The sequence below is a fragment of the Trachypithecus francoisi genome, unplaced genomic scaffold (genome assembly GCF_009764315.1).
Source record: "Trachypithecus francoisi isolate TF-2019V2 unplaced genomic scaffold, Tfra_2.0 Lachesis_group0, whole genome shotgun sequence".
In the NCBI taxonomy this organism is placed as follows: Eukaryota; Metazoa; Chordata; class Mammalia; order Primates; family Cercopithecidae; genus Trachypithecus; species Trachypithecus francoisi.
Window position 1 is genome coordinate 55,776,823 of NW_022681453.1, and position 24,107 is coordinate 55,800,929.

The following is a 24,107-nucleotide window of genomic DNA, read 5'->3' on the forward strand; positions in this document are numbered from 1 at the left end:
AACAGAGGCTTGCTAGGGGCTGTTGGGAAGGTTTCCTGCTTTTCTAAGAGGCCATCTGAAAGGAGTCTTCTCTGTGGCTCCAGTTGTGATCTGGAAGCACATAGCCCTTGAAGCTGCTCTCATGACAGAACAAAACCAGCCTCAGCACGATGCTAACACTGCAGAGGGCAGAGGACAGAGAGATGGAGAGAAACTGGGGTGCATGATTCTCTCCTTTGTTGTTCAAGGCACTCACTCTGTGGTGGGTTTCCTGTTGCCCAAATACGCCCTAACTGTTACAATAAGGTAGGCTCTGCAAGATGTCTGTCCCAAGTCCCAAGATGACTTACCCAAGTCACTCCCATACACTTTAGTGGAGAACAAAGAAACACACAAAAAGCCTAGATCCAGGGAAATGTTGATGTGACACTTGCAAGTGTCACATTTTTTTTCCTTGTTGGAAAAAAAACAAGTGAACAGGATGGAGACTAGAGACATAACAAGCCAGGCAGAGAAAGCCACGCTTCCCCACCCTGTAAGTTTCCTGGGCTGCGTGTTCACAGCATACATGCAATTTGTCATATCTGACTCTCATGTACCTACAGAATACAGGCCACAGGCAAAGCTATTCTGCAGGACCCACGTGGCTTTGAACATGGAGAGGGTTCTTTTCTTCTGATGCTAAGCCTTCTAACATATTTGGGTCCCAACTGGGTAACTGTCTGATGCATACATTTAAAAAACCAAGTATTATACAAACCAGTGTATTTCGAATTCAAGCAATGGGTCAAAGTAACAAACACTGTTCTGTCAAAAAGGATCACTTTATTCATCTATACATAACATATATAAAAGTAAGTAAAATCAGGATGTTTTCCTCAGCCACCCTTTCCACATTTTGTGCAGTTTTAGTGAACTATAAATCACTGACTTCTTCATGCCTAAAAGAGAAAAGATGAGAAAGTAAGAAAATGGAGGCTTGTTGAGAAGACGCTCAGTTTCAGTGACATCCTGAGCAGAGACGTGTCTTTGGAGGAAGGCAGTGAGGGCTGGCCAGTGGCTCTAGGAGACCAGGGAGCTGAAGGTGATGAAAGGTACTATCATCAGTGTAGGGGGAAATGATTCTGATTTCGGCATTTTCCGATTTAGGGATATGGATGCCAACGGTTCCTAAGTTATTGGTATAAGTGATCCTTTTGAGTTATGAACATATTGGAAACCTCTGAACTTAACTCTTTCAAAAAGGCAGGACAAGGATAAGACTCTGTATGCCACTGGGTGCTCACTCGACACACTGTGCAGTACATGTGGGCTGATTCACCCACGCCTCTGCCCGGACTGGGAGCTTCCTGAGGACAGGGACCTTGTCCTATTCACCTAGGTGGCCCTGTCACCTAGTACAGGACCCAGAACACAGCAGGTACTCTGTAAAAGCTTTTGAAATGACAGGATAAATGTGCCTCATTTGGACAGCTGGCCCCCTAGCACCCCCATCTATTTAGTCACGAGTATGTGATGAAACTGGAGAAAGGCTCTCTGGCAGCTTAGGGGAAAGAAGTAAAATGGGATAAAATAAATGGGTGTCATTTGTCAGATCTAAGAGTATCCTATTTGTGGAAGCTATTATGGACTCGACTTCCTTTGTGTTGAGGGTGAGATCATTCAGTTTGTGTTTCAGGGTGTGGCCCAAAGATACGAACAGTCTTTTTCACTGTGAGACACAAAAAACTGTGATCCATGCTATGTGTGTGAAGTGCACACCCCTGGCAGTGCACTTCGGTGAGCATGCTGACAAGGTAACAGGTTTCGCTCTGGACATGCCTAGCACTGGGGTTTGAGTGATGACTTGAAAATATCTGGCCCTATTACCTGTAAACTGCCTAGTCCACTTCAAGCCTTGGAAAAGGTGACTGCAGACAGTGGCAGGGGAGCAGTAAAATCATTAATGAATACTTCTAGATACTCTGGCTTCGTCTGTCTACCAGTTGACTACTTGCAAACCAACATAACCTAGCCAACAAACTCAGAGTTCCTTTCCCTGCCTCCGCTCCTTTAAATTTTCTCCCTGGAGCAACCACTCTGGTAAACCCCACCCACTTGAGCATTGAGACTAGAAGCTTATTACATAAGGTGCTTTTTAAAATTCCAGCCAGAACCAACCAAAAGACCAAGCCGAATACAGGTAGTTGCACATGGAAAGGTTCATACAGCAACCCCAGGGCACTGAGTCACAGATAGAGGAGGATGCATGGGCCATGATAATTCCCAGCTCAGCTTCAAAAAGCAGTTCCTTGGAGCTTCAACATTTAAGGTAAATACATAAAGTAGAAGAGTGTCACCATGTAGTCATTTTTTTTTGCTGCTAGTGGACGGAAATCTCCCTTGAATAAAACATTCTCCCTTTCATGGTTCTGCCAGTGAGACATTTTCAGAAAGACTGCAGCAGGGAAATCTGTTAGAGCACTAGAATCGGAGTCAAGAGACCTGGACTCTAGTCCCAAGTGGGCCACAAACTAACGGTGGCCATTCCCTGGGCCTCAGTTTCCTTATCTGTAAAATGACGGTTGGAATAGATGAGGGGTTCTCTAACAAGGGGCCCATAGATTAGTCTGAGTGTCTGTGAACTCCCTAACGCTGCAGGAAAATTTGCTGTGTGTGTGCATATGTGCACTTCTGTGCAGGGCATCCAGAGTTCTAGTCAGATTTTCACAGGGATCCTGGACTTGCAAAAGGCTAAGAACCAACAGATCAGAATAAAGAGTCTTTTCTGCCTTAATATGACAATTTCAACATAGGTGGAGAACTTAAATTTCATGATTTTGGAATAGGCAAAACTCTTCTAAACAGGACACAAGAAACTGCTAAATATATAGAAGACAAAATGGATAAATTGGACTACATGAAATTATGAATTTCTTTTCACCAAAAGACACCGTTAAGAGAATAAAATGACATGGCTTATGGCTGCAATCCCAACACTTAGGGAGGCCGAGGCGGGCAGACCACAAAGGTCAGGAGATCAAAGACCATCCTGGCCAACATGGTGAAACCCCGTCTCTACTAAAATACAAAAAATTAGCTGGGCGTGGTGGCATGCACCTGTAGTCCCAGCTACTTGGGAGGCTGGGGCAGGGGAATCGCTTGAGCCTGGCAAGTGGAGGCTGCAGTGAGCTGAGATCATGCCACTGCACTCCAGCCTGGTGACAGAGCAAGGCTCCATCTCAAAAAAAAAAAAAGAGAGTGAAATGACACGCCACAGAGTAGGGGATTTCGGCATCACATGTATCCAGCAATGGAGTTATGCCCCAACTACAGAGAGTGAAAATTCAGTAAGCAAAACAGACAACTCAGTAGGAAAATGAGCAAAAGACTAGAATAGATGCTTCACAAAAGAGCATATCCAAATAAACAAAATGAAAAATGCTCAACTTCCTCAGTCACGAGGAAAATGTGAATTAAAAGCCTAACAGGTACCACTAGTCACTCACTAGAGCGCCTAAAATGAAAAAGACCTATACAAGTATTCAGGGTGGTGCTGCAACAGAAACTCTGCTAGTGCCAGTATAAACGTGGACAATTGTTTAGCAGTTTCTACTAAGGCTGAACAGTCACATGCTTTATCATCCAGGAATTCTACCCTTCGGTACATACCTGACAGGAACGCATACATACACCCACCAAAAGACAGGTACAAAAATATCCACAGCAGCACTACTTGTAATAGTCCCAAGCGGGAAGAACCCAAGTATCTATCAATAGTAGAATGGATAAATTGTGGTATATTCACACAGCAGAATAGTGCACTGAGCAGAAATGAACTACTGCTACTCCCAACATGGTAAATCTCACTATGTTATAAATGAACAGGGAAAGACACAAGAGGACATGCTTATACATGGTTCAAAAATGGGTAAAACAGAACCGTGGCACTGGGAGTCAGGCTGGTGCTTACTCTCGGAGAAGCAATGTCTGTGATGGGCGTGAGGGGCACTGGGGACTAGCATGACTGTATTTCTTCACCTGGGCACTAGGTCTATGAGGTGTTCCCTTTGTGAAAATTCATCAGATTTATGATTTTTGCACTTTTCTGTATATATGGACATATTTCCGACTACCAGAAAATTTAGAATCTTTCATTTATTCAGTCACACATAGAACAAATATTTATTGAGCACCTATATAAGCAAGACACTGAACTAGTTGCTAGGGATACTGGTATGGACAACAGCTACGGTCTCTGCCCTCACAGAGTCCACAATCCATAGACTTCTACTCGGTCTACCTTAAGCTTACTTTCTTCAATTTTTTTTTTTTTTTTAAGAGACAAGGTCTCACTCTGTCACCTAGTTTGGAGTGCAGTGGCATAATCAAAGCTCACTGGAGCCTTGACCTTCTGGGCTCAAGAGATCCTCTCTCCTCATTTTCCTGAGTAGCTGGGGCTACAGGTACGTGCCACCATGCCTAGCTCATTTTATTTTATTTTTATAGAGATGGAGTCTTGCTTTGTTGCCCAGGCTGGTCTTGAACCCTTGGCCTCAACCCATCCTCCCACCTTAGCCTCCCAAAGTGCTAGGATTCCAGGTGTGAGCCACTGTGCCCAGATTACATTAAGCTTACTCTTTCTACAGGAAAGGATGATGATATAGGAATTCTGCTCACTCCTTCCCCAGTGGATAAAGGTGCAACATCTCTTTAGATGCATCCCCTGTAGAGAGATCCTTATTTACCTAAAACTAGTCATTATGAATTCTGGTTAGTATCTAAAGTCAGGATTTTGTTTTAGAAGCATGCAGAAAACTATGTCACTATACGGCTCCTAAGGTTTCTCTTCTGATTTCTAGCTTGTTTCACATGACCTACAGCAAAGTTAATACACGTGTAAGACTATGAACTCCCTGTGTGATCTTAAAACAGATGGGTCTACTGACAGACAAACTCTCAAGGAAACAATCTGAGGTAGAAATATGGCTAGGCTGTGAAAGATCTCTATCTTTCTATAATTTTACATTTCAGACCTTTGATAAAACTAGTACCCCCAAAACATCCTTCCAACTCATTTCCAACCATAAGCAGATATACCCATAAAGAAATCTCTTCTGAGGCAAAAGTACAACTTATTTTAAGAACTTGCAGGCTGAAGTGATAAGCAAATCAGCAGAGCACGAGTGTTCTTCTAATTTAAATATATAGGCACCAACAAACGGAAGAAATGCTTCAGTTATAAGAAATCAGAAGCAGAGGATGATGACTAATCCGTTCTACTGTGTTCCCGGAAAAGGCTGGTAAGGATCAACTGAAGCATGCCTTTTAGGAGCAAGACTGAACCTGTCTTGTTAATTTAGTTTAGCTGAATCTTTTGAAGCTAGAGAGGTAAACAGGTATTTGTCCCCAGAGTTAATTCTGATTGACCACAAAGTCAGGTGGGAAAAAATAAGATTTAAAAATTAAACTCATCATCCTCACCCAACCTCCCTCTCTGCTCAGGGAATGAATGGCTCTACTGCTTCACAGGCCCAAAACCTGGGAGTTAGTTCTGACTCCTCCTTCATGTCCCATATCCCTTTAGTCACCAAGACCCAGCCGTGTTCCCTTCTAAACACGGCAATCTTTCCTGTCTGAACTGCAATGACCTGTGTTCAGGCTGCTGTAACTCCTCAGCTGACTGGCTGCAGCCATATCTACTCAGTCTCCCTAGCAATAGTTTTACTGTCCTTCCATTTGATCTCCATACTCTAACTACACTAGTCTTTCTGCAGTCCTATGGTGACTTCCCTCTGCCCTCAAAAGAAACCCTGAACTCCCTAAAGACATGGCTTTTAAAGTCTTTGTTTGGCCCCTGCTTCTCTCTCCATCTGATCACTAAACTCCCCCATTTCTCACCTACCTGTTCCCATACCAGAGTATTCAGACAGTTCCACTTCTCTCCACTCAGGTTAGATACCTTATAAAAGGCTGCTGCTAGAATATGCAGTTTGCTTAGCTGGTCTGTTGTTGCCAGTCTGAGATGTGAGGTCATCTGTTGCTACCATGAAAGGAGGAGCAGGCAAGTTTCAGGAGGCTAAATAGTCTTTTGGTACTCCTAAGCCAGCTGGCTTCAGTTGGTGATCTGATGAGAATGATGTTATTCTACTAGCAGCACAGTCTAAGGGAAATTACAATGATTTGCTAAATAATCAACTCCCAGGCTAAAGGAAAAGAAAAACAGTGTTTGATTTTGGAAGCAATTCTCTACTCATATTTGAACAGGAGTGTATGTGATGGTCAGGGAATTTCAAGGGAACTAATAAGGACAGAGCATCAGTCGGATGGCATTGAGGACATACTGCCATTGTTATCCAGCAATGTTTACTAGGCAGGGCAGTCCTCCAAGCTGGTTATAGATGCCTGGCTTGCATGTTTCGTAGGAGTAAAGCGAAATTTAGATATACTTTCATCTAAATTTTTTTTTTTTTTTTTGAGACGGAGTCTCGCTCTGTCACCCAAGCTGGGGTGCACTGGCCAGATCTCAGCTCACTGCAAGCTCCGCCTCCTGGGTTCACGCCATTCTCCTACCTCAGCCTCCCGAGTATCTGGGACTACAGGCGCCCGCCACCTCGCCCGGCTAGTTTTTTGTATTTTTTAGTAGAGACGGGGTTTCACCGTGTTAGCCAGGATGGTCTCGATCTCCTGACCTTGTGATCCGCCTGCCTCGGCCTCCCAAAGTGCTGGGATTACAGGCTTGAGCCACCGCGCCCGGCCTCATCTAAATTTATAAAGCACCTCTGGATAACACCCTGGATGCTCTCATGTAAGCCTTGGAACACCTTATGAGTTGGGTATTAGTATTCCCACCACCTCACAGAAGAGAGAATACCATACCATAGTCATAGAGTGAAGAAACGAATAATCAGAACCCCAAAATCCTATCCTCTGACTCCAAGCTTAGCTCCTTCACTAAGTGGATTCCTGGAATTTAACTGAATTTGACCTTTGGATCGGTTGGCTAAGGGGAAGACCAAATCTTCCTTTTTATCCCATTTATGAGTAGGAGGTTGCACAGGGGAGGAGGGATAATGGCTATAAAAGAATAAAAACTAGGCTGGGCACGGTGGCTCAAGCCTATAATCCCAGCACTTTGGGAGGCCGAGACGGGCGGATCACGAGGTCAGGAGATCGAGACCATCCTGGCTAACATGGTGAAACCCCATCTCTACTAAAAATACAAAAAACTAGCCAGGCGAGGTGGCGGGCGCCTGTAGTCCCAGCTACTCGGAAGGCTGAGGCAGGAGAAAGGCGTGAACCCGGGAGGCGGAGCTTGCAGTGAGCTGAGATCCGGCCACTGCACTCCAGCCTAGGCGACAGAGTGAGACTCCATCTCAAAAAAAAAAAAAAAAAGAATAAAAACTAAACCAAATATGCTAGGGTTTTCTCATCCTACAGATGACATATGAGCTGGCTGAAAAACTGAACAGAGGCAGAACTTGAGAAATTTTGGGGAGAAGGACCTAGCAAAAGTAAGGCAGAACAACAACAGCTATGATGACAACAAAAGGACTCGTAAAGAGCAAGGTGAATCTCAGCCCAAAAGCTCCTTTGGCTAATAAACAACTTCAGTAAAGTCTCAGGATAAAAAAATCAATGTGCAAAAATCACTAGCATTCCAATACACCAACAACAGTCAAGCAAAGAGCCAATTAAGAACTCAACCCCATTCACGACTGCCACAAAAAGGAATATAGCTAACCAGGGAGGTGAAAGATCTCTTCAAGGAGAACTACAAAACACTGCTCAAAGAAATCAGAGATGATACCAACAAATGGAAAACTATTCCATGCTCATAGAATCAGTACTGTTAAAATGGTCATACTGCCTAAAGCAATTTACAGATTCAATGCTATTCCTATTAAACTACCAATGACATTCTTCACAGAACTAGAAAAAAACTATTTAAAAATTCATATGGAACCAAAAAAGCCCGAATAGCCAAGACAATCCTAAGCAAAAAGAATAAAGCTGGAGGCCTTGTGCTACCCGACTTCAAACTATAACTACAGGGCTACAGTTACCAAAACAGCATGGTACTGGTAGAAAAACAGACACATAGACCAATAGAACAGAACAGAAACCCAGAAATAAGGTTGCACAACTACAATCACCTGATCTTTGACAAGGCAGGCAAAAACAAGCAATGGGGAAAGAACTCCCTATTCAATAAATGTTGCTGGGATAACTGGTTAGCCATATGCCGAAGATTGAAACTGGACCCCTTCCTTGTACCATATACAAAAATTAAGTCAAGATGGATTAAAGACTTAATGGAAAGCTATAAAAACCCTGGAAGACAACTTAGGCAATACCATTCTGGACAGAAGAACGGGAAGATTTCATGACAAAGATGCCAAAAGCAATTACAACAAAAGCAAAAATTTAAAATGGGATCTAATTAAACTAAAGAGCTTCTGCACAGCAAAAGAACAAGACAGCAAAGAACAGACTGAACAGACAACCTACAAAATGGGAGAAAATTCTGCAAACTATGCGTCTGACAAAGGCCTTATATCCAGCATCTATAAGGAACTAAACAAATTTATAAGAAAAAAGGCCGGGCGCGGTGGCTCAAGCCTGTAATCCCAGCACTTTGGGAGGCCGAGACGGGTGGATCACGAGGTCAGGAGATCGAGACCATCCTGGCTAACACGGTGAAACCCCGTCTCTACTAAAAATACAAAAAACTAGCCGGGCGAGGTGGCGGGCGCCTGTAGTCCCAGCTACTCCGGAGGCTGAGGCAGGAGAATGGCGTGAACCCGGAAGGCGGAGCTTGTAGTGAGCTGAGATCCGGCCACTGCACTCCAGCCCGGGCGACAGAGCAAAACTCCGTCTCAAAAAAAAAAAAAAAAAAAAAAAAAAGAAAAAAAACGACCCCATTAAAAAGTGGGCAAAGGACATGAACAGACACTTTTCAAAGAAAGACATACATGCAGCCAACAATCACAGGAAAAAAAGCTCAACATGACTGATAATTAGAGGAATGCAAATCGAAATCACAGTGAGATTCCATCTCACAGCAGTCAGAATGACTGTTATTAAGTCAAGAAACAACAGATGCTGGTGAGGTTGTGGAGAAAAAGGAATGTTTATACACTGCTGGCAGGGGTGTAAATTAGTTCAACCATTGTGGAAGACAATGTGCCAATTCCTCAAAAACCTAAAAAGAGAACTGCCATTTGATCCAGCAATCCCACTACTGGAGTACACACCCAAAGGAGTATAAATCATTCTATCACAAAGACACATGCATGTGTAGACTCACTGCAGCACTATTCACAATAGCAAAGACATGTAATCAACCTAAATGCCCATCAATGGTAGACTGCATAAAGAAAATGTGGTACATATACACCATGGAATATTATGCAGCCATAATAAAAAAGAGATCGTGTCCTTTGCAGGGATATAGATGGAGGTGGAGGCCATTATCCTCAGCAAACTAATGCAGCAACAGAAAACCAAATGCTGCATATTCTCACTTACAAGTGGGAGTTAAATGATGAGAACACATAGACACATAGAAGGGAACAGACAGACAGACACTGGGACCTACTGATGGGTGGAGGATGGGAGGAGTGAGAGGATCAGAAAAAATAACTAATGGGTACTAACTATGCTTAATCCGTGGGTGACAAAATAATCTGTATAACAAACCTCTATGGCACAAGTTTGCCTTCATACAAATTTGCACATGTGCCCCTAAACTTAAAATAAAAGTAAAAAAAAAAAAAAAAAAAAAAGAACAAGGTGGAGAAGGATAGAGGTTCTGAAGCTTACTGTGAAGATGAGGAAAGAGAAACAGGCAAACCAGCTACTCAGTGCCTGTCACAGTTAGTTTACTCTAGCTGGAGACCTGGGCCAGGGGCTAACACCATTTGAATATGACATTGTAAAGAGGCTTGTTTTAAACAGAGGTCAGGAAACTTTTAGGTAAATGATACCAAAAGAAGAAAAACCAAACATAATGCTAGATGCTTTAATATATCTTAAAATATAATCTCCTGGCCAGGTGCAGTGGCTCAAGCCTGTCATTCCAGCACTTTGGGAGGCTGAGGTGGGAGGATCACTTGAGCTCAGGAATTTGAGACAAGGCTGGGCAACATAGTGGGACTCAGTCTCTACAAAAAACAAAAACAAAACAAAAAAACATAGCCAGGTGTGGTGTTGCATCCTTTAGACCCAGCTACTTGGGAGGCTAAAGTGGGAGGATCACACCATTGCAGTCTAGCCTAGGCTAGAAACTGTCTCCAAAAAAACAAAACCAAAACAAAAAACCAAACATAAAATATACCACTGCACTCTGGCCTGAGCTAGAACCTGTCTCCAAAAAAAAAAAAAAAAAAACCCAAAACAAAACAAAAAAACAAACATAATCTTCACAACCTGGTGAGGCAGGCATAATTATTACTATGAAGTTAAAACTCAGAAAAATTAGGTAACTTGCCCAAGTCACACTGGTTAGGTTGTAATTTGAGCTCTAGTCTCTGGGGCTCACAAACCTCTGCCCTCAGCACTATGCTAGGAAACCTTTGTCACAGCTCTTGGCCATAATAAACAGAGAAGCCAGAGCATAAGGCCATTTAACCCACAGAATCTGAAGGGGTGCTCATCACTTTCCATGCTTTATGTTACCTCAGGGTGAGGTTACACACATTCTGCCATTCTAGACTTCCACAATGCAATGCGGCATCATTAGAAGTGAAGAAAAAGCTGAGCGGGAAGAGAGGTTAAAATGTTTAGAAAATCTATTTAAGGAAATTATCAATGAAAGCTTCTCAAGTCTAGCACTGTGTGTCAGATATCCAGATACAAGAGACCCAATGACCCCCAGGTGAATACACTGCAAAAACGACTTCAACACAGCATATTATAAACAGAAAGTCTAAAATGAAAGTAAATGAAAGAATTTTAAAATTAGCAAGAGAAAAGCATCTAGTTACCCATAAATGAAACCTCATCAGACTAACAGTGGACTTTTCAGCAGAAACCTTAAAAGGCCAGAAGAGAATGGGATAGCATTTTCAAAGCGCTGAAGGAAAAAAACCCTGTCAGCTAAGAATTTTATATCCTGCTAGAATAAGCTTCATAAATGAAAGAGACTAGTCTTTCCTAGACAAATACTAAGGGAATCTGTCACCATTAGACCGGCCCTATAGGAAATGCTCAGAGGAGTCTTAAACCTGGAAACAAAACGTTGATATTCACCATCACAAAAATGCGCAGAAATATAAAACTCACAGCTCTTATAAAACAATCTCACAAAAGAGGAAAAGAAAGAAATCAAATGACAGAATTTCATCAAAACACAAGGACAAAAAGAGAAAAAGAAAGAAAACAAAGAATTTATAAAATAACTTGAAAACAACCATACGATGGAAACAAAGTCTCACATATCAATATTAACCTTAAATGTAAATGGATTAAATACGTCACTTAAAAGATACAGATAGGCAGAACGGATTAAAAAACATAATCCACCTATACGCTACCTACAAGAAACTCACCTTACCTGTGAAGATGCAAGTAGACTGAAAGAGGCAGAAAAAGATATTCCATCCAAAAGAAAACCAAAAGGAGAACTATATATATCAAATAAAACGGACTCTAAATCAAAAACACTTAAAAAAAAAAAAAGACTAAGAATGTCATTATATAACGATAAAGGGATCAGTTCACCAAGGGGTATATATAGGAAATCCTAAATATATATGCACCCAACATATGAGCACCCAAATTCACAAAACAAATATTACTAGCTCTAAAGAAAGAGACAGATAGCAATACAATAACAGTGGGGGACTTCAATATTCCACTCATAGCACTATACAGATCATAGAGACAAAAAATTAACAAAGAAACACTGGACTTTAGACCAAACAGATTTAACAGACATTTATAGAACATTCTTCCCAACATCCATAGAAGATACATTCATTTCATCAGCACATAAAACATTCTTCAAGCATGGGCTATATAGGGAGACTCTGTCTCTACAAAAATTGTAATAAAAATGAATGTAGCCAGGCATGGTGGTATGTGCCTGTGGTCCCAGCTACTCAGGAGGCTGAGGTGGGAGGACTGCTTAATAATAGGAGGTCAATGCTACAGTAAGCCATGATAACATCACTGCACTGCACCCTGGGCAACAGAGCAAGACCCTGTCTCAACAAAGAAAAAAAAAAAAGAAGAATAAACATTCTTCAAGATAGATCACATGTTAGGCTACAAAACAAGTCTTAACAAATTTTTAAAAATCAAAATCAAGTATCTTCTCAGACAATAGTAGAATAAAGCTACAAATCAACATAAGAGGAACTTGAGAAACGATACAAATACATGGAAATTAAACAGCATGCCCCTAAATAATCACTTAATCACTGGGTCAATGAAGATTTTTTCCCCGAGACAGGGTCTTATTGTGTCACCCAAGCTGGAGTGCAGTGGCGCAATCATGACTCACTGTAGCCTTAAACTCCTTTGGCTCAAGTGATCCTCCTGCCTCAGCCTCCTGAGTAGCTGGGACTACAGGCACATACGACCATGTATGGCTAATTTTTTGTAGAAATGGGGTTTTTCCATGTTGCCCAGGCTGGTTTCAAACCCCTAGGCTCAAGCAATCCATCCATCTCAGACTCCCAAAGTGCTGGGATTACAGGCATGAGCCACCACGCCCGACCTTAAAAAATTTTTTTGAAACAAATAAAAATGAAAACACAACATACCAAAGCCTGTGGGATGCAGAAAAAGCAGTGCTAAGAGGCACTACCAATGCTTATAGCATTACATGTCTACATGAAAAAGCAGGAAGATCACAAATTAACCTAATGCCGTACCTCCAGGAAAAAGAAAAAAAAGAACTAAACCCAAAGTTAGCAGAAGAAAAGAAATACCAAAGATCAGAGCAAAACTAAATAAAATAGAGACCAAAAAACAATACAAAGGATCAACAAAATGAAAAGCTGAGACCAGGTGCAGTGGCTCATGCCTGTAATCCCTGCACTTTGGAAGGGTGAGGCAGGCGGATCGCAATTCTAGGAGTTCAAGACCAGCCAGGGCAATGTGGCAAAATCCCATCATGACAAAAAATACAAAAGTTAGCCAGGCGTGGTAGTGTGCACTGTAGTCCCAGCTACTCAGGAGGCTGAGGTGGAAGGATCACTTAAGCCTGGAAGGCAAATATTATAGTAAGCCATGATTGTGCCACTGCACTCTAGCCTGGGTGACAGAGCCAAACCCTGACTCAAAAAAAAAAAAAAAAGAAAAAAAAGTTGGTTCTTTGAAAGTTACACGAAATTGATAAGCCACTAGCTAAGACTAAGAAGACAAGAGAGATAAAAATAAACAAGATACAAGACAAGAAGAGATACAAATTAACACAATCAGAAATGAAAAAGGAGACATTACAACCAATACTACAGACATACAAAAGCTCATCAGAGAATATTATAAACACCTAGATGCCCACAAACTAGAAAACCTAAAGGAAATTAATAAAATTCATGGAAACATAATATCCAAGACTGAACCAGGAAGAAACAAGAGTATCTGAAAAGATCAGTAATGTAGTAGCAAGATTGAATCACTAATAAAAATCTCCCAACAAGAAGCAGCCCAGGACCAGATGGATTCATAGCTGAACTCTACCAAACACAGAAAGAATGAATACCAATCCTCCTGAAACTATTCTAAAAAGATCAAGGAGGGAATTCTCCCTAACTCATTCTATGAGGCCGGTATCACCTTGGTACCAAAACCAGACAAGGACACACCACCACCAAAATAGAAAACTACAGACCAATATCTCTGATAAACACAGACACAAAAATCCTCAACAAAATACTAACAAATTAAATCCAACAGCACATCAAAAAGAGAACATATTATGATCAGGCGGGATTCACCCCAGGGAAGCAAGGATGGTTCAATATATGCAAATCAATAAATGTGATACATCACATAAACAGAATTAAGGGCAAAAACCATATGATCATCTAAACAGACGCAGAAAAAGCATTCAATAGGCTGGGCACAGTGACTCATGCCTGTAATCCCAGCACTTTGGGAGGCCAAGGTGGGCAGATCACTTGAGATCAGGAGTTCAAGACCAGCTTGGCCAACATGGTGAAACTCCAATTTTACTAAAAATACAAAAATTAGCCAGGTGTGGTGATGTGTGCCTATAGTCCCAGCTACTTGGGAGGCTGAGGCAGTAGAATTGCTTGAACCCAGGAGGCAGAGGTTGCTGTGAGCTGAGATTGCACCACTGCACTCTAGCCTGGGCGACAGAGCAAGACTCTGTCTCCAAAAAAAAAAAAAAAAAAGCATTCAATAAAGTTCAGCATCCTTTCCTGATAAAAAATCCTCAACAAATAGGGCACAGAAGGAACATACCTCAACATAATAAAGGTCATATATGACAAAACCACACCTAACATCATACTTGATAGGGAAAAGTTGAAAGCACTCCCTCTAAGAACTAGAACAAGACAAACATGCCCACTTTTACCATTGTTACACAACGTAATACTGGAAGTTCTCACAAGAACAACTGGGCAAGTGAAAAAGTAAAAAGTATCCATATGGAGGCCAGACACGGTGGCTCACGCTTGTAATCCCAGCACTTTGGGAGGCTGAGGCGGGCGGATCATAAGGTCAGGAGTTCAAGACCAGCCTGGCCAACATATATAACTCTGTCTCTACTAAAAATATAAAAATTAGCCGGGCATGGTTGCACACACCTGTAGTCCCAGCTAGTCGAGAAGCTGAGGGAGGAAAATTGCTTGAACCCGGGAGGCGGAGGTTGTGGTGAGCCGAGATCGTGACACACCTGCACTCCAGCCTGGGCAACAGAGTGAGACTCCGTCTCCAAAAAAAAAAAAAAAAGTATACATGTGGGAAAAGAGGAAGTCAAATTATTCCTATCGCTGATGATATTATCTTACATCTAGTAAACCATAAAGACTCCACCAGAAAACTTTTAGATTTGATAAATGAAATCAGTAGAGTTTCAGAATGTAAAATTAACATACAAAAATCTATAGCATTTCTATACATCAATAACAATCTAGCTGAAGACCAAATCTAGAAGGCAATCCCATTTATAATAGCGACAAATAAAGAAGAAAGACAACCCAGGAATATAGTTAACTAAGGAGGTGAAAGATCTCTGTAAGGAGAACTGCAAAACGCTGATGAAGGAAATTGTACATGATACACAAAAAAGGAAAAACATCCCATACTCACGGATTGGAAGAATAAATATTGTTAAAATGATCATACTGTACAAAGCAATCTACAGATTCAACACAATCCCTATCAAATTACCAATATCATTATTCATAGCGTCAGAAAAAAAAATCCTAAAATTTATAGGGAACCAAAAAAAAAATTCCAAATAGCCAAAGCAATCCTGAGCAAAAAGAACAAGGGCATCACATCATCTGGCTTAAAATTATACTACAAGGCTATAGCAACCAAAACAGCACAGTACTGAAATCAAAACAGACACATGGCTGGGCGTGGTGGCTCAAGCCTATAATCCCTGCACTTTGGGAGACCGAAGCAGGTGGATGATCTGGGGTCAGGAGTCTCAGACCAGCCTGGCCAACATGGTGAAACCCCGTCTCTACTAAAAATATAAAAATTAGCCAGGCATGGTGGTGGGTGCCTGTAATTCTAGCTACTCGCGAGGCTGAGGGTGGAGAATTGCTTGAACCCAGGAGGTGGGGGTTGCAGTGAGCTGAGATCGTGCCACTGCACTCCAGCCTGGGCAACAACAGTAGAACTCTGTCTCAAAAAAACTAAAAATAAATAAATAAATAAATAAATAAATAAAAACAGACACACAGATTAGAATAGACAACCCAAAAATAAAGCCACATACCTACAACCAACTGATCCTTGACAAAGTCAACAAAAATACACATAGGGAAAAATACTCTATTCCATAAATGGTACTGGGGAAACTGCATAGCCACAGGCAGAAGAATGAAACTGGACACAAACTTCTCTCCATATAAAAAAATTAACTTAAAATGTATGACCTGAAACTACAAAGTCCTAGAAGAAAAATGACCTGAAACTATAAAAATCCTAGAAGAAAACCTAGGAAAATTCTTCTGGACGTTGGCCTAGACAAATAATTTATGATCAAGTCCTCGAAAGCAAACACAACAAAATAGATAAATGGGACTTAAACTAAAAAGCTTTTGCATAGCAAAAGAAACAATCAACAGAGCACCAAAAGACAACCTACAAAATGGGAAAAAAATATTTGCAAAAGAAGGTATCCAACAAAGGCTAACATCCAGAATCTATAAGGAACTCAAACAACTCAACAAGGAAAAAAAAATAACTTCATTAAAAGGTGGGGAAAGGACATCAACAGATTTTTTCAAAGGAAGACATGCAAACTACCAACAAACATCAAAAAAAATGCTCAACATCACTTATCGCAAGAGAAATGCAAATCAAAACCACAATGAAATATCATGCCAGTCAGAATGGCTATTACTAAAAAGACAAAAAACAACAGATGTTGAGGCCGGGCATGGTGGCTCATGTCTGTAATCCCAGCAATTTGGACGCAGAGGTGGGTGGATCACTTGAGGCCATGCGTTTGAGACTAGCCTGGCCAACATGGTGAAACCCCGTCTCTACTAAAAATACAAAAATTAGCCGAGTGTGGTGGCATACGCTTGTAATTCCAGCTACTCGGGAGGCTGAGGGGGGTGAATCGCTTGAACCCAGGAGGTGAAGGTTGCAGTGAGCTGAGATCGCGCCACTGTACTCCAGCCTGAGCAACAGAGTGAGGCTGTTGCTCTGTTTCACACACACACAAAAAACAAAAAACAGATGTTGGTGCAGATGTAGAGAAAAGGGAATGCTTTATACACTGTTGAAGGGAATCTAAACTAGTACAACCTTTATGGAAAACAGGATGGAGACATCTTAAAGAACTAAACATAGAATTAATCTTTGATCTAGCAATTCCATTACTGTGTATACACTCAAAGGAAAAGAAATCATTATATCAAACAACAACAACAACAAAAAACACTTGTATGTTTACCGCAGCACTAGTCACAACACCAATAATATGGAATTAACCTAAGTGTCCATCAATGGAGGACTGGATAACAAAATTGTGTGTATATCTATATCTGTATCTCACCTTGAATACTACTTAGCCATAACACAGAATGAAATCATGTCTTTTGCAGTAAGATGGGTAGAACTGGAGGCCATGATTCTAAGTGAAATAACTCAGAAACAGAAATTTCAGTATCACATGTTCTCACTTTAAGTGGGAGCTAAACAATGTGTACGCGTGAGCATACAGAATAGAATGACACTGGTGACTATAAAAAGTGTGAGGGTGGGAGGGGGTGAGGGTTGGAAAATTACCTATTGGGCACGACGTTCACTATTTGGGCGATGATGGGTACACTAAATGCACTTGTATTCCTTAAACATTTTAAAAATTAAAAAGAAAAAAAAGTGTAAGGGAAGCAAGCAGTAAGCACTCAGGGGAAGCAGCATCAGCACTCCAGGGCCACAAGGACAGCTGAGCTGTGGGTTCTGTGACCAACTGCCCTCTGCTGGTGAATAGAAATAATGAGTGGAAAGAGGACCAAAGGCTCATTTCAGGTTGAAGGTGTCAAGATCTTTTTCAGTCTTTTATTAGAGAAAAATTCAAACATAAATCACAGACAGAAGAGTATAAAACAGCCCCATGCATCTTTACCTAGCTTTGACAATATATCAGCTCATGGCCAATCCTGTGCCATCTACCCATTACCCACTACCCTCTGCCATGTTTTATTTGGAAGCAAATCCTAGACAACATATCATTGCATCTGGAATTATTTTAGTATGCATTTCTAAAAGAAAGGGAATTTTTAAAAAAGCTCCATAACACCACCATCGTCACAACTGAAAAATAATTAGCAATAATTCTAATAATTCCAATAATTCCTTATAGCATGGGATGCCAAAAACAAAACAAATCATTAAGCCTCACCCAAGGAGGATCATGGCAAGGGAGAGGCAATCATGCAAAATTAACAGCATGAATCACCCAAACAAAGAAAAGTACCTCATCTTCAGTGTTGGCAGAGTAAACTAGCAGGAACATAGATTAAATGAATATCTTAACTGGAAATGCAAAGCCACGCACCCAAATGGTAGGAAAATATTTAGTTCAGTAGATGTGATGCAAGTGCTACTAAGTCTTTGTTGAAACTTTTAATTTATACAATACTTTTATTATTATAATTTTTTTTTGAGACAGGGTCTCACTCTGTCACCCAGATTGAAGTGCAGTGGCGTGTTCTCAGCTCAATGCCGCCTCGACATCCTGGGCTCAGGACTACTACGGGTGCGCACCACCATGCCCAGCACTTTTTTTTTTTTTTTTGAGACAAAGTCTCACTCTGTCGCCCAGGCCAGAGTGCAATGGCACAATCTTGTCTCACTGCAACTTCCGCCTGCCAGGTTCAAGCAATTCTCCTGCCTCAGCCTTTTGAAGCTGGGACTACAGGCATGCACCACCACGCCCGGCTAATTTTTTGTACTTTAGTAGAGACGGGGTTTCACTATGTTGCCCAGACTGATCTCAAACTCCTGAGCTCAGACAATCCGCCTGTCTCGGCCTCCCAAAGTACTAGGATTACAGGCATGAGCCACCACACCCGGCCTATTTTTCGTATTTTTTGTAGAGATGGGGTTCCACCATGTTGCCCAGGCTGATATCGAACTCCAGGACTCAAGTGATCCTCCTGCCTTGGCCTCCCAAAGTGCTGGGATTATAGGTGTGAGCCACTGCATCTGGCCTATTTTTATTATTTTTAAAGAGACAGGGTCTTGCTGTGTTGCCCAGGCTGGTCTTGAACTCTTGAGCCCAAGCAATCCTCCCACCCTGGCCTCCCAAAGTGCTGGGATTATAAGTGTGAGCCACCACACCTGGCCGTGTTGAATCTTTCCAGTGATTCAGGAGGGCAACACGGTCCTTAAGGGCCAAATGCTCAGAGCAGTGCAGTTGGGCTATGAGACACCGAGAGGTGTGACCACACCAGCTCCCCAGCAATCTCAAACTCAGGGATCAGAATTAGGTTGAAAGATCACTCCCCTTTTTGGGCTACCTCTGTGCTATTTCTCCCTCTCTCACAAATTTCTGTTAGCATGTCTCTTTTCCCTTCTAGATTATAAGCCTCTGGAAGGCAGTATAGCATTTGATATGGTTTGGCTCTGTGTTCCCATCCAAATCTCACCCTGAATTGTAATAATCCCCACATCGTGGGAGGGACCCGGTGGGAGGTAATTGAATCATGGAGGCAGGTCTTTCCTGTGCTGTTCTCATGATAGTGATTAAGTGTCGTGAGATCTGATGGTTCTATAAAAGGGAGCTGCCCTGCACACGCTCTCTTGCCTGCCACCATGTAAGACATGACTTTGCTCCTCATTCACCTTCCACCATGATTCTGAGGCCTCCCCAGCCATGTGGAACTGTGAATCAATTAAACTCTTTCCTTTATAAATTACCCAATCTCAGGTATGTCTTTATTAGCAGTGTGAGAACAGACTAATTCAGCATTGTGTTCAATTTTGTATCCCGAGCGGCTGGCACATGAGAGATGCTCAATGGATGCTTGCGTGGAGAAAGCCTGAACCACAAAAGTCAATCAATCACTTGATGATGCCAAATGTTGGAAAACAGGGGAAGAAAAGAGTATTCTCCTACTCTGCTTGTGGGACGATGAATTGATACAGCCACTTTGTCCTCCAAAGAGATGTCAAATATTTAGGCCATAAAACAAGAATAGGATACAAAAAACGGGAGCATTCAGAGAACAAGAAAAGAGAGAGTTCCTGGAAATTATAAACACTCAACAGAAGGGCTGGAAGCTAAAGTTGAGAAATTCGAGAAAATCTCTCAAAGCAGAGCAAAAGAACAAATAGATAAAAAATAGAAGACAAAGACCAAAGGACTACTCTAAGAGATCCAAAATTTGAATATAAGGAGTTCCAGAAAGAGAACAGAGAAAACAGATGGGATGAGATTAAAGAAAAAATTTAAAACATTTTCTCATACGCTTATATTCTGAGTTTCCCAACAGAAAGGGCAATGAGTTCCTGGTGAAACAGATAACAGACTCACATCAAAGCACATCACTGAGAGAATTCAGAGCACTGGGGAAAAATAAAGACCTAACATGCTTCCAGAAATAACATACACAAAGTATTAAGAATCAGATTGGCTTTAGACATAGACAACAATCCTAGAAGTAAAAGATAAATGCAGCAATGATCTCAAAATTTTAAAGGAAAGTGATTTCTAATCTATACCCAGCCTAAGTATTAATTACGGGTGAAGGCAGACAAAAAACTTTCAGACATACATGGTCTCCAAATGTGCCTTCCATGTTCCCTTTCTCAGGGAATTACTGGAAAATGTGCTTCACCAAAATGAGAGTGTGCACCAAGCAAGTGAAAGACATGAGATACAAGAAATGAGGGACCCCCTACAGGGGACAGTGAAGACACTCTCCATGAGAGAAGAACATTGTGCAGGGAAGGAAAGGTGTACTATGTGGCTCACCATACCATCAAACTGAAAAGTAGCCAAAGCCACGAGACAACTATATTAGGAGGACAGAGGGATGGGAGGGTGAGTACATTTGATGAGGGGGGTGCCAGAGTTGAATTCTAACCTCCCATAGAGAGAAGTCAATAGATGATACTAAAGTTGAAATGTAGAGAAGGAGCAAGGAAAACTTACCATTTAGAGAAAAGGCAGTGAAAACAAAAATAACCCACTAAGACAGATGGAAGCAGTTGTCTCAGAGAAGGGGAAGAGGAGAGGGAGCACAGGTGCTGCCGTTTTTGCAATCCTATGCATCTATAACTTTGATAAATAAAACAACATGAGGAAAAAACCCTGCACACAGGAAGTTTCTCGGAAAATTCAGAAGGGTAGTAAAGCTTCCAACAGCACTGCCAATGGTCTGACGTTAGACCACCAGATTCTGCTGCTGTCATGCCTGTCTGTACCTTACTGCAATATCCCAGTTTATGGCCATCAAAGCTCAGCATTTCACAAGCACTTAAAAGAGACAAAACTTTAGTCAGCAGGTATGTTATACATGGATTTCTAAAGCTCTTACCAGCAGTAAAAATGCCTTTGGTGCTCTGTCTTATACTAGAAGGTCTCACGATTGCTGAAAGCCCTGTGAGATAAAAACAAAAAGGAGACCAAAAACCCAAAACAGATGTTAGTCATCTTAACAGTTTTAAAACTTGAAACTAAATATTCTTTCTAGTCAGCCAATCAAATCACCAAATCTATCTCTGTCCTGCTGTCACAGTGACAGTGAAAAGGGCACTGGAATTGAGGGCCAGGAGACCAGAGCAGCCAGACGTGGTGCCACCCGGCTGTGTGGGTCCAAGCCGATGACCGAACAGCTCTGCGCCTCCTCCCCTTAAAACAAGGGGGTGGGTTAGCTGACCCTCAAAGGGTCAGATTTAAGATTGTACGACTTAAATCTGCCTGAGATTTCTGGTTCTCAATTGCATAACATGAAAAGATAAAAACCAAATGATTACATCTACGAGAAAAACTTTCAATCTGAAAATACACATACGGATTCCACAGTGAGGAACAAGTTTCACTCCCCTCAAAGAGACAGCCCAGATCACACTGTTGCCAGGATCACGTTCAAACAAACAACAGTGTGCCTCATACAGAGCTACCTTCAGGATGGGGAGCTGGTGACCCAGTGCAAACCTAGTCAGGCCCAGGCGGAGAGCGGGAGTGGAGCACTTGCTGCAGCTCATGTTCCACTGCATGGTCTCAGCAAAGCATTTCTGTAAATTCTATCTGGCACCTGGAGGAGCTCAGTACATATTTACTGAATGAAAACAGGAGAATGCACTCAATTGACAGAGGGACTCATTCTCAATTTAATAAATATTTCTTGATTGACTGCTCTCATAAATTACCTTTAGCACCTTAAAGGGAAGTTAGTCTCTGAAGATCAGGTTCAGGCTTTATTTTATTATTATTTTTTTTTTTTTTTTTTAAGAGATAACGACTGCTCTATCGCCCAGTCTGGAGTGTAGTGGTATGATCCCAGCTCACTGCAGCCTCCAACCGCTCAAGCGATCCTCCCACCTCAGACTCCCAAGTTAGCAGAGACTATAGGCACATGCCACCATGCCCAGCTACTTTTTACATTTTTGCAGAGACAGGGTCTTGCTCTGTTGCCCAAGCTGGTCTCAAACTTCTGGCCTCAAGTGATTCTCCCTCCTGGACTTCCTAAAGGGTTGGGATTACAGGCATGAGCCACCGCACCTGGCCTGGGTTCAGAGTTTTGGATAAACATTAGGGCAGTGCTGCGGAAAATGCTGTGGAATGTGGGCCATGTCTGAGGGAATGCACTGAACACTGTATGAGACACATCAAATGGAGTTGATTGAGGAAAGCTGTGTTCTCGATGTTATAAAAGCATTAAAAAATGCCACCAATCTCTTTTCTCAGACCACCACAAAGAACACAGACATATGTTTTAAATAAATTCTAGAAGTTGTGCTCTAGAAACCAAAAGAAACATTGTTTCTCCCTTTGACAGTGATTTAGGATCTAGGAATTTAAAAATAGAAGTATTTTCACCATGTTACTTCAAACAAGTAAAAATTCAGATTTAGAAAAACCCTCAAACTTTTAGTGCTTTCTTCTTCTGAGCGGCAATCTCTCTATTTCACTAAACAAAAAGGAAGAAATAATACGTCCCAATCACAAAGTCCGCTTTTCCCCATGGCTGGCATTTCCTCAACCTCAAATTCATAAACGTACCTAGTCGCACCACATCTCCACAGTCGGGATCATGAGCCACTTGGAATAAAGTTTCTTCCACATCTCTGTTTTTTCCAGGAGAGTCCATAATATGATGTATCTGTTGCTGTAAGCTTTTGGGCAATGTCATCAGTTGAGTGAACTGTCCTTCTGGGCTTTTATCTATCTGAAGGGGGGAAAAAAAGACAACGTCTATGGAAGTGCTTTAAATTCTACAAATACTCACAGACACAGGGCTTCTCTTTAAAAATCACACAGACCCTGTAGTCCCAGCTACTCGGGAGGCTGAGGCAGGAGAATGGCGTAAACTCGGGAGGCGGAGCTTGCAGTGAGCTGAGATCTGGCCACTGCACTCCAGCCTGGGCGACAGAGCGAGACTCCGTCTCAAAAAAAAAAAAAAAAAAAAAAAAAATCACACAGACATATATGCACCCACACCCCTGGCGAGGCAGCAAGCTAAGGAGACTCTTTTCTGAAACTGAATGGGTTCAGTTCAGGAGTCTAAGTCCCTTCAAAAGGGATAATTCTTGTCCTATAATATTCCATTTCTACCTAAGAATAGAAGCCACTCTCAAGGATCAATTTTTGACTTTTGGTTTTAAAATTTATATTTGTCTTAAATCCAGCAGTCAAAGGAAGTGGTGCTGCAGTTGACACTCATGGAGGCCGCGTCAAATCCAGGCACTGAGATGACCCCTCCCATTTCAAATGCAGGGAGACTGACGTGCCCTGATCACACCATCAATGAGAGTGAGTGGGATCTGAATTGTGTGTCCTGCCTGTAGGGCCTTTTACTATGCTGTATTTCACAAACTGTAGGTACACACTGATGACAGAAACTAATGTTACTCACTTTTAATCCCCGGCACACAGTAGTTACTCAAAAAACAATAAGGAAATGAGTAACTCAATCAATACAACTTAGTTGTCCTACAGCTACTATGCCAGTGGCTTTCGTTCCCAAAGTATTCTAAAACATATTAAGATGTTAAGATGCTGAAGATAAACATATAAATAAAACATGTAAAACTATGTGTCAGACTTTACTCAGAAACCCTTGAATCAAAAGTTAGCCCACAGAGCTGAGGCCAGACCTAGCTTTCCTAACTCCCAGTTTCATACACTGTGCCTCATGGAATGAATTTTTAAAAATCTTGTAAACGATTTCCTGCCAAGTGCAGAACCAGTAACACTGCCCTCAATAGCTCATCACGTTATTTCCCAAGGAAGAATCTGTCTTGTATCCTTT

The 24,107-nt window shown here is 41.7% G+C and overlaps 1 protein-coding gene across 4 annotated transcripts in view; it reads right to left on the reverse strand.

Moving 5' to 3' along the window:
* Nucleotides 1-784: 784 nt before the first annotated feature.
* The window catches only part of TAMM41 (TAM41 mitochondrial translocator assembly and maintenance homolog), a 60,116-nt gene continuing 36,793 nt past the window's right edge, over nt 785-24,107 (reverse strand). For 3 of the 4 annotated variants that reach the window (XM_033210703.1, XM_033210702.1, XM_033210704.1), the window contains 3 exons: nt 22,859-23,024; nt 21,171-21,233; nt 785-920 (listed from right to left, as the gene is read on the reverse strand). In XM_033210703.1, coding sequence (XP_033066594.1) covers nt 844-920; nt 21,171-21,233; nt 22,859-23,024 — 306 coding nt within the window. In that variant the 3' untranslated portion in view covers nt 785-843. Of the gene's footprint in view, nt 921-20,083; nt 21,234-22,858; nt 23,025-24,107 lie in introns of those variants that run through there. The other variant, XM_033210701.1, reaches the window with a different exon arrangement.